The 12194-nt window shown below is 37.4% G+C and overlaps 1 protein-coding gene across 3 annotated transcripts in view; it reads left to right on the top strand.

Annotated features, from left to right (window-relative positions):
- The window catches only part of Strip (striatin interacting protein), a 239683-nt gene that overhangs the window by 166878 nt on the left and 60611 nt on the right, over positions 1–12194 (top strand). For all 3 annotated transcript variants that reach the window (XM_081762663.1, XM_081762661.1, XM_081762662.1), the window contains exon 15: positions 9080–9177. In XM_081762663.1, the coding sequence (XP_081618789.1) occupies positions 9080–9177 (98 nt within the window). The remainder of the gene's footprint in view (positions 1–9079; positions 9178–12194) is intronic.

Genomic DNA, 12194 nt, shown 5'->3' with positions numbered 1-12194 from the left:
GTTGAACAAAACAGGTTTTCGGTATTATTAGAATTTATATATATATATATATATATATATATATATATATATATATATATATATATATATATATACAATATTTGAAGTTTTGGCTCTGTTGTATTCAAAACTTATGCAAGTTTCACGGATTTAATGTTAATGTAATGTAAATCTTAATGTAACGAGCAAGTGAATTTTGTAGTAATTGAACAGCAAAAAGTTCTTTTTTTTAAAAAAAAAAAAAAAAGAAAAAAAGTTTGAAAGCCTAACGTTAGTTTAAAAGAATGTCGAAAACCGAGGTGAAAAAACACCAGAAGTTGATTTTGAAACAAAACTGGATTGGAACTGACAATCGAAATTTATGTCCATCACTAGTCAATATATTACATTAAGAAACCATCCTGGCTTTTAGATTATATAAATGAATTGAAAATATAGGGTGGGAAGCTTTGGAGTTGGAACCTATAACTTTCCAATGAAAGGCACGTACTCTTTCAATACTAAACATTTTCCTTCATGCCTCCCTTTCACTTCAGTTTCAAACAATACATTGAACGAAACAGAACGAGCCTGATAGTTGATGGAAGTGCATTATGCCTTCTGTAGAGTTCTAACAGTAACAGTAAATACCTAACGATATGTTTTAATCAAATAAAAGGTTGCGTGCTCTTTCAAATAATATATACAGCAGTTCTTATGTTATCGATAGAAATATGATACAGCGACTTTGGTAAGTGAATGTAAAGTATTACACGTTTTTAAAATCGACCATCATTATTTTTCACAGGTATTTCATGGATTAGGAATCCATAAAATGTTGTTCTGTACAACATTTTCAAAATCACCATCAAATTTCCAGTGAGTAAAATTAATCTACCACTGAGCAACCCTGGCCGAACTTCGGAGTAATAACTGTAATTCTGATAGATGTATCGGTTGATTTTGGGTTTAACGCCCCTTTCAGCAGTGAGGCTTTATAAGACGTAAACCTACAGCTTAACGTGAAAACCGAACCACATGAGCTCCCGCCGAGAATCGAATCTGGGTCTCCCACGCCAAAGCGTACGCTAACCGCTTAACCTCGAGGGATCTCTTATATATCGGTCGAGTAAGTGGTATGTGTGATAGATAAACCAATGTACAAAAAGTACTCACGCTCAAAATCGAGAATTCGTAGTTTTCTTTGTCCAGAAGCGGTAAGCTCAATTGGTGGTCTGCGTCCCTTCAGGGATTATGGACATCCTGGTGGGTCGCCATTACGAAGGTTTTTAATAGATTTTTTTATTGTTTTCATTTGTAATAAAGAAGGGGTCGTATGGGGCTAGGAAAAAGGAGATCAGAGTGTTCAAAGGGCTAAGAACTACTGTTTTTGATTAGTTGTAAGAAAATACAAAGTGCATGAATAACGTATAAAGACATCAAGTAGAGTCGATTCATGAATCTTAAGCATTATGATTCGTATCATCGATAACAAAGCGATTCAGACAGTTTGTAATGGTGGAGAGACAGAAAAATGCCAAGGAAAATAACCTAAAGGCCAGATGGCAAAGACATACTGTAGTGGCAGGGGACTGCATCTAGAAATACTACAGGTAACTTCAATACACATCTGATAAGGTCTAGACATCAGTATGTGAGAATGTCTAGATCCGATACCGATCATATTAACATGTTTTACATTACGATGTGCAGCATTTAGCTTACGCTTTAAGATCGATTCTCGAAGACCTATTTAATCAACAACAGTTAACTAAATTGTATTGACTACTTCATTGAGTCACAATAACTATTTCTTAACCTAAACATTCAATGAAAAGTATTTTAAATGCGGAAGAAATTCATACAGGAACTTAATGAAGGATTCTTAACAGTGACGACGCAAGCTTGGGGGTGAGGCAGAAAATTTTGTGGGTAACAAATTTTTGTATACTCAAACAAAAGTGGTTTTATATTATTTGACTTATGTTGCAATACAACATGTTTGATTGCACGAGTGTCGTCACCGCGGGCGGGACTCACCCTCCTGTCTCACTTCTGACGTTCTCCTTAAATTTATTTTTTACTTAATGCATTGACATCTCAAACGTATTAGGACATTAAAGATAGAAACGTACCATGAAGGAAACTTCAGTTAGGGAAGCTTCAAGAGCAAGAGGGAAAAAGAGAGTTAGATAACATATATAATAGAGAAAGTAAAAATTTCGTATAATGGGAACCTCAGTTATGCATTAATTCAGGTATGTAAACACACCAAAAATAGATTAAAAAAAAAAAAAAAAAAAAAACCAGAGAGAAGAGAAATTAAGTTGGTGGGTTGTTCATAAACTGCAAGACGTTCTTATTAATTACACTTACAGAGCTGTGAATTTCCTCGCAACATAATATTTCAAAATTTTTCGCAAATGATAAGTCGTACAATTAAAGGATGTGTTTTTTCCTCCATAAGTCTATTATATACTGAGCCAAAGCATATGAATCAAACATGTGCGTCTCTCTTTTTACGGATTTTAAAAGTGTTGGTATACTAGTATGATTATTATGATGTTTCTTCGTTGAAATGTCACACCTGATGTTTATTTTCCCCATTCAACTTTCAATGATATACTCCAGGAATTCTGCAGTTTCTTTGAGGATCCCCCTTGCGCCTCCCCTGCACCACATTCAGTTGTACATTAATGGTATCTACGACTAAATATACTACAACTATATCTACGACTTTTCCTTTTACTCGACTTCGATCCGTAATTTGTTTCTCGAATTATTGCTGTTTTTGCATTTATTAAACAATATTTCGGTTGGTCAGCGCCGAAAAGAAGCATTTCTGCACCCGGGTTATTCAATACTTTCTGTCTTACTTTGGTGTCAGGAATTACCTGCCAATCGTTGTCGATGTTTTTTGAAACACCCTATATAATTACTTTGTAAAATGATAGTGCTTCGAAAGTTTGGTCTTGGGGTGTAAATGACCTAATCGTTTCATAAACTAATAAAATATGCCAGCTTATTGATTAATATCTTGGGTTATAGTGAACATAATTTAATTAAATAATAAACAATGTATGCCTTGGTATCTAGGCTTCACTTGTTAAAACATCCACTCCCACGCACTTCCTCCAACGGTGCAGTAATCCTTCCATGGCGTCTTGGTAGTAATCCTTGCCTTCGGAGCGACACACGATTGTACAGCACGCTGGACGTCCTCATTTGATGATTAGTGGGTCCCCTTAAGGTGTTCCTTCAGTTTAGGAAAAATACAATGGGTGCAAGATGAGGGCTGTTTGGGGAGCGTGTGGAAGGACAGTGTATCCAAGCTTTTAATATTGAGTCAGTGGTCAGGTTACTGTTGTGCGGTCTAGTGTTGTTATGGAGAAGAGAGGTTACATTGTCAGGCCTGCATGTATGTCAGTCGATTCTTTAGCTCTTTTAGAGTTTTGATGTACCGCTCTGAGTTCGTCGTGGTAAGAGGGATATTACAGGCAAAACTTTTCAGCCCACTCTCGTAAATGTTGAATGAAAACTTAGTGTTGTATTTATTATTCAGTATTGAAAACTAGGGACATAACAGTGTTACAGACATCCAAATCTCGGTGGTCTCTACTGCAATAATAACGCAAATGAGAGAGAAGAGACAATACACATCCGAAGTACATTAGTGTCTAATACTATGATCCTGATATGACGGGTTTCGAATAAATATGAACGAAGTTACAAGAGATTGAAAATTTAATTTAAAAACCTTCGATAAACGCCGCCTTTACGAAGACACTTCTGTGTCGGGTGGGGAGGATTGCTTGCTACAGTGAAATTTAGAGCAATGTCAGCGGTAGTTCACTACTAAAAAGAGCTATCGCGACCGAATTGGTCTAAATGGAGTATCCAGACGAAGCGTGTTGTGGGCGAAGGCAACAGTTCTTTAGTAGCCAAGTTGCAGGAAATCATAGTGATTGGCACGGCAACTTAGAACATTAGTGCCAGTCATGGTGAGAGTGACTTTAACGGCTGGTATACTGTGGAGTGGAAGGCAACTGGAAACCACCACTCTATTTTTCCGTAGTTTGCCGACAGCAGAAAGAGAACATATGTACAATGGTCTTTCGCAGGTGTAAATATAGTTCCTGGTGTAAAATACCCCCCCTTCGAATCTCCGGGGTATAACGAGGGAATAACAGCGTGGGGAAGATAGGTAAAGAAAGTGCATATTCAGCTGTAAAATGTATGCTGAGTATTGAAAAATTGCAAAGCGAATAAGTAAGAATTATTCTCGTTGAAAAGTTCGAAGAAAAATACTCAAATGAGGAAGAGATAGGTGCAGGTACTAACAGACGGTGGGAGAAAATTAAACTTTGCATAGCAGGCTGCAGAAGAAGTAGTTGGTTACTGCGAACACAAAACGGCTAAGAAACTATGGGTTACAGAATAGATGTAGCAGAAAATGAGAGAAAGGAGGGCATGGAAACTGTTTGATACAGAAGATGGCAAAAAGGTGTACAGGAAGTAAAACAACGAGTTACGTAAGAAACAGACAGAACAAGGAAAGATTAAAAAAAAAAAAAGAAAAAAGAGCTAGGTCATAGAAGAATTAGAAAGAGTTGGCAAATACGATGAAATTTACAAGGGGGTGAAAAGTATGGAATTTTGGACGAAACAAGGGGATATTACAATGACAGTAGACAATAAGCATAGGAAGGTAGTCAGCGAGAGAAATAAGGACTTACATGTGAATAGGAGAATAGGGATAAACCGTGTGGCGTAGTTGTTTAAGTATACAATGAAGTACACGAGGGTAATAATGAGTTTAGTATTCTTCGGGATAGGTTTAAGGAAAGCTATGCCCGAGATTAGGAATGGAAAGGCAACCGGGATAGATAATGTGCCAATCAAAGTCATTAAGAATATGAGTGACAAGGGGGGCTACGAAGAATATGGGATGAAAATAAATGTTAAAAAGACAAAAATCATGTTGATTGGAACGAAGCGATCGGTGTCAAATATAGAAGAGGAAACAAAATGGAACAGGTGGTTAGTTTTCGATACCTAGATAGTATTAGTGATGGTGTGAAGTACGAACGTGAAATAAAAGCAATGATAAGAGTGGCGAAATAAGTCTTTAGGAGGAAGAAAAGTCTGTTTTGTGAGACCTTGAATAAAGAATTGAGAAGACTCATAAAATGATTCGTGTAGAATATAGTGTATGGGGCAAACACATAAACAGTACGTAAAAGTGATGAGAAACGATTGGAAGCTTTCGAAGTGTGGTTGTGCAGAAGAAAGAAGAGAATGAGCTGGGTCGAGCGGAAAATGAATGAGAGGGTGTTAGAAATTGTGGGGGAGGAAAGAAGACTTTTAGATAGTATTGAAAACATGAATAGAAACTGGTTGGGACATTGGCTAAGAAGGAACTGTATTATGAGGGACTTGCTAAAGAGTATGATGGTAGGAAAGAAAAGGAATGGGCGAAGGAGGCTACAATTGATGAACGGTATAAAAACAAAAATCATACGGGAAGAAGAGGAGGGTAGCTGAAAATCGTGGAGGATGGAAGCTTTTGAGTTTTGGCAACTGACCTGCCAATAACGGCAGAATACCTATGATGAAGGAAATGTATACTCACAGTCATCTGTTTTAATTTAAATACTGAGTTAGGTAGCGATCGTTAGTATAGGTTTAGTATTTCGCGCCCAGGAAATAGTACAATGGTCGAATCTTTCAGCAAGATCGTTCTAATTGTTGCATTGTATTTGTTGTGCAAATTTTCTAGTTCAAAATAGACTTTATGACCAGGATATGCATCACATCAATCCTTGCCATGACAGCCATCACCTTCACCCTCGCGAAAATAATCTTTGATTTAAAGAAGAAAAAATCTGAGGAACGAAAAGAATTATAGACAGATTTAAGTACGTTATAGATCAATCTTCGAATTATTAACCTCAAATCTTTTTATTTAGTGAATGAACAGTGATAATATCTGGAAACCGGAATTGTCAATACAGGCTCAATAATTGGATGCACGAAATTTACATGATTTCACTGAACTTAGTGTCTGAGGAATTACCATAACTACTACAGAATCTTATTCCCGGAGAGCAACATTACTTCAAAAAAGATGATGAAAATATGCAAACACAAATGAACGATATATCGCAAGTAAGGTGTGTTGTACAACTAGTCGGGTCAAAAATAGGAAAGAAAAGCAGTTATCCTCAAAGGATGCTTCTGACCATTTTTCCCAATCTTGGAATTTTAATACACAAAAAGTTTCTATATTTACCTCGGTAATATAATTAAATTGTGCTAAACCCCCTCCCCCATACACCTCGGCTGGTCTAGCGACTTGGTCGTGTCCCTTGGTGCACGTGACTCCGGATTAGATTCCCGGTTCCAATTTTAAATCATTCACTTTCATCAATTATCCGTCGTCTTGAGCTTAAAGGGCATAATTGTGGGATGTTAAACTAAAAAATGTAATTTTATTTTGAATGGTACTACGAGGCCTTAAAAAAAAAAAAACTAACGAGAAAGGAAACAAGTGGTGCGCCACAAGTGTACGTACTCTTTGCAGTGACGTTGTGAATACGCACCTTCATCCTTTCTCACGGAACGGATGTGCACCGGATTTGTGCCTCCAAACCGGACCACAGATGCTCAATCATGCTCAGATCCGGGGATTAAGCTGACCAGAGAAGGTGTTCAACTTAATCTGATGTTCCTCTATTACGCCACAACAGATCTAGCTCTGTGAATGAGTGTATTTTTAACCTGGAATATAGCTTCATTACCCGAAAACAACATGTAGACCATAGAATACACATCGTCCCCTAAAATGGTGGCATAATGGCGAGCAGTGACGCGACCGGTATGTGAAAATCGGGATAAGGGCCCATTGAAAATCAGGATATTGGCGGTTCACAGCTTCACAGATTCTTCTTCATGTTTCACGGTTAGGCGGAGACACTGCGTATCTTACGCGTTTTTGCACGTGCACCACACATAAACACGGACCGTGGTTTGAAATAAGGTGAACCATTGCTCATCCGACTGTATCACGTGCTTCCAGTAATCAAGTCGTCCATGTTGCTTGTTTGCGGCACCATTGACGTCGTGCTAAAGCATTACGGTTCTTTATCAGCGGCTTCGCTCGTGCAATCCGGCTCCCTATGCATGTGTCACGTAACTCGCAGCAGACCGATTGTCGACACAGGTTGTATGGGGGATGCTGCTTGAGTTCTCCGTCACTTGAACCGTAATAGGATGTTGGTTCTGGGTGACAACTCGCTTTAATGCTCGACAGGACCTGTTACTAAAGATTTTCTTCCGGCCACTGTTTCTCTTCGCCGATGTAATATTGCCGTGAATGTTGTAGGCCGTCATCATCTTGGACACCGTCCCTCACGACGTTCCTAACATACCACTTTCGTGACGCTCGCACTCCATAATCAGAGCCAACAATTTGCCGTCTTGGAAATCAGAGGTGTCACCCATTTTAAAGTATCACTATCTGCTCAGTTCACTGCACACTGACGTTCGACTACTCTCCTTACGTAGTAAGAGTTTGCTCTAAGACACTATCATCAACAGCCCCGTGCTGTGGTCTCCGTGTCACCGTTTCCAACCCAGACATCTTATATATTTCCAACTCTAGATGTTTGGGTTACATTGATAAGTTTCTGTGTATGTTACGAACTTATTGAGAGAAAACATTTGAAAACCTGTTCACAATTTGGATATAGCACAGGCGCAAGGTTTGACGTAAATTGACATTTAATCATATGTAGTACGGAGATCCAAATAATAACAGTAGTATTGTGTAACTCACTGAAGTAATCTTTTTCCTGAACTAGCTCTCATTACAGAGAATTTATTCTAAGTGAACTGGATATTCGCTCACCTAAATATTACTACAAAAAGAAATTAGGAAACACATTATGTTCTTGTTCAAGGCGTATATGCACATCGAGAATGGCAACAGGAACATTTAGTTTCTTATGTGACCATGCTATGCGAGGTATATGTGGCTTGTAGAGACACGAGAATAGATTATGGAGAATGAATCTGCATCAGAAATTAGGTAAATAAATTTTACGCGACTCTGTTCGTTTTGAAAGACTTGCTTTTGGGTACTACACATTCCTCGACCGCATTGTTGCCAGTGACGAATAATGGTTATTTCATTACTCTTTAGAACGAAAACGCTAGGGTCTGGTGTAAAAGCAAACTCACTTTACTCTAAAAATTGAAAACAACGTCATCCCCAAGAAAGTTTTTCCTTATCGTCTTTGGGTGTAATTCTTGTTGGTTTTGTAGTAAAAGGACAATTCTTTAATGCTGCTGCGTAGTGCGCCACACTGGATCGTCTGTGAGTTGCTCTGCGCCGAAAACGTTACGCAAAGTCTATCGAGGCCGTCACGACTCTGCATTACAATACGCGTCACATGTTGCTTCAAGAATGTTCAAGTCTCGAAATTTTGAAGTTCTGATACATTCAGCATAGAGTATAGAGCAGGTGCAGTCAGATTTTCATCTTTTCTGACCATTAGAGGAACACTTTGCCAGCCATGGCTTCCGCAGCGTCAGTGTTGATATCACAGTCATGTGTCGACGTTTTTTCGATTATCTGAATGACTACTACTATTTGGGTTTCAAAAACTTGGTATCATGTTGAAACAAATGTTTCAATATCAATAGCTACTTTGTAGAAAAATAGAGAAATACACTTGAAAATGTATATTTTAGTTTTTATGACTACATTTGTGGTTTCCTGTGAAAAATTTACTTAAGTACTTTTTGATTTGTACTCGTAAATAAGGATGCAGGGTCTGTTGAATTAGTATTCTAGCTAAAAGAAGACTCACAATCAGTTGATGCGCAGATTAAAAACGTCTTACTAGAAAATTGAGGCGGAATGTGGCTGTGTTGAAAAATCTCAATCTGACCGTCAAATTTTGGATTAATGGGAACAGTATGTTTATTCGTATGTTGTTTGAAATAATGAATAAGAGTAACTTCTATTAGTGCCATGAAATGTCAAAGTGTAGGTAGCTGCTATATAAATTAAAGGAATACGTTTGTCCTGTTACAGATTTAGATGCTCGTCCGTGGGATTTTCAAGCTGAGGAATGTGCACTTCGTGCTTGCGTAGACAGGTTTAACAACAGGAGATACAATAATGGCAGCAAGGTAATAGTTTGATATTGTAGTAATAGTTTGCTGATGTTCAGTGTTCATTTTGTGAGCATGAGTTTTGTTTATTCTGACTTACTACATAATTAGGTTTTGATCTCGATATTTTTCTTTTTGTATTTTTTCTTTCCTTTTTCTACCTAGGAATTTTAGGTTTGAAATATCGTAATGAAGTTTGTCGTTGTTTTATTATTATTATTATTATTATTATTATTATTATTATTATTATTATTATTATTATTATTATTATTATTATTATTATTATTATTATTATTATTATTGTAGATTAAAGAATATAGTTTTAGAACATAGGCTATCTTACAGCATGTAGAAGGAAAATACTAAGAGAAACCAAGCATTCTTTTGTCAAAGCTGCAGTTAGTGTTTTAATTGTGGACTTTTTGCTAGCAACCAAATTATTCTCGAAGTTTTAAGAAGTGAAGTGACAGTCTGAGTAGTAGAGCGCTTCCCTTGGTGCAAAGTTTTAATGTTTTTTTCCAGGACATGTATAAGGCAAAGGAAATACCGTTGCCATGGGAATTCTAGAGAATTTACATTTCCTTTCACTTTGCTGTCATTCCGCCGATTATTTCACATCGTTGGTCTGCGCACATTGTCTCCCTTATCTTACAGGATCTAACCGATTGGTATTAAGCTTAAATATTTGACATTCGAAGGTTTCTCAGGAAAAAAAGAGTTGTGAACACTTGAATACAGTTACTTCTGAATACTTGAAATAATACTTTAACGCGAAAGTGATTCCACGTTTCAGTGTGATCATCCTGTAAATTTTAGTATTGTCACCCCATTTCATGAGTCTGTTCTTTTGTGATGCGTGAAATTCGGACACTTCATGACTCAACAACTTTGAAAACGGTGTGATACATTCTCTGCTGATTGACTCAAGACCACCATTCATAATCTTTTCTCTTCCCTCTTTCATATTTATAATACCATGTGTTTACATGTCTCAGCATAGCACTGTAAACCTCAGGTGGCAATCTCTATGAATTTAGGCTAGACGGATATTGTTTAGTGCTACTAATGTATTTAAAAGGAAATCGGTTTTTAAGCGACAAAATAGCCATGTCACGTGATCATAAGTTTTAATAATTTGGAAAATAATTATTAAACATTAATTTTAATGTTTTAATAGCACATCTTCCTTCATTTACAATAAGATGTGGTCAGTTATATATATGTAAAGGGACTGCAGTCATTAAGAGGAAACAAACAATTGGAATATACCATTAGCACAATGATTTAATGACAGAGCTTCCCCTACCACTATAAAGAACTTGACACGAGTTTTATGATTCTGTTGTAGGGAGTGCGATCATTTTTGAAATTAGTGTTTATCTATTTTAAGGACACAAAAAGTCGAAAACTCTGCAAACAGTGTCACGACGTTTTCCATATATATTTTCTGAGCGGTACTCAGTTACCAGTTAATATTTTGGGAATGCCTCAGAAATTAATGTCATTGTTCCAGGAACTAGTGGATGCAGTAACTAAGTCTTGACAAATATATTGAAGATGGTCAAATTAACGGAGTTAGTTTGACATAATAAGCGAACTAAGAAGAAAACGAATTGCTACAAGTTTTGGCGTTCTTAGATAATTAAATATCCGCATATATATGAGAAATCTGTCTTGAAAAATTAGTTTTTAAAGCACTAATATATTAGAACATCTAATTGAATGCTATTTTAGATTCCGATCCATTGATGTATGTAGTTCTTATTTGTATATAAATGTATGTGTAGAGTACCCTAACGTAAATAAATAAACACTCACATATGGCGTAATGATGGTATGAGGATGCAGTGCAAGTAGCACCATGTTGTGCGTATGTGGTTGTAAGGTGCCGAAGAAAGTGTTGTAGAAATCAGCGCACCATCAGTGCTGTATTAGATACAGCATTAGCACCTGCTAACAGAATTTAATGCAGTTCAAATGGGATAGAAAAACATGCTACACACAAGGTTGGGTCAAGCGGAACCCGATCTGGAGTCATTCGGAGTACAATGACCTAATCGTCTAAATCTCCCAATGACATTGCAGTTGAAGTTGACAGATCAATACGGACTGTTCAGTGGTATTTTCACAGTGAAGAAATATGCCGATACGTCGCTAGAAACAAGCGTCTGCTCACATTAGACATGGAGGCACAACTGAGTCACCATCATGCGCAACAAGCCATAGGACTTCTTTGAAAGCAAACTTTCCCAATGCTCAGACGGCCATTGACAGTGAGTGTGTAAACAATCAACAGGACACAATTCACCAGAATTGTACCATCTTACGTTGAAATATGGCGTGGTGGCTGACTGTCATGGTTTTGGGTACAGTGTGAAAAGACGGTCATCGTTCTTTGATCGGTACGTCGATACTGTGATATATACATTGAGGTGCAGGAAAATGGATTACAACTCTTCTTTGAAACAATCGAACTGTCGTGGGACCCCTCCCAATTCATTGACGACGGAGCACTATGTCATACTTTAAAGTGAACAGACCCACTGAAAGAAACAAAATTGAGTTCGAACCAGTGGCGTAACTACGTTTTATGCCCCCCTTCCCCCGCAAGGGAATACCCAGGACCCCCGCCTTAACATTTTTTTTGTGTGTGTGAAATGATAGATATAATAAATAACCATACTTCCCTGCAGACCCGAAACCAATAGGGGCTAGGATGCCTGGTCCCCCTAAACTTTTCGTGGCCCCTCAGTCCTCAACAGAAAATGTTATTAATAATACAAAAATCACAATTTAGTTATTTGTAAGAGAATCTTTAATGACTTGGGCCCCCTAACATATTTATGGCTCTCCAAACCTCTGTGGCTGGTTGCGGACCTGCTTCCCTGTATCTGTAAATATTGAACTACTAGGCCTAAATTTTCATAAATGGAAACCACTTTGTTATAATTTATTCAATAAGCTTCACAATGGAAGATGGATTACCTCTTTGCAGTTAGTGACGTCAGTCTTCATGAAGAGTACCAGGAATTAAT

This window comes from Thermobia domestica, chromosome 6 (assembly GCF_964235325.1).
Source record: "Thermobia domestica chromosome 6, izTheDome1.hap1.1, whole genome shotgun sequence".
NCBI classification, from domain to species: Eukaryota; Metazoa; Arthropoda; class Insecta; order Zygentoma; family Lepismatidae; genus Thermobia; species Thermobia domestica.
The sequence above is the reverse complement of the archived record's forward strand: the minus strand, read 5'-3'. Positions and strand labels throughout refer to the sequence as shown.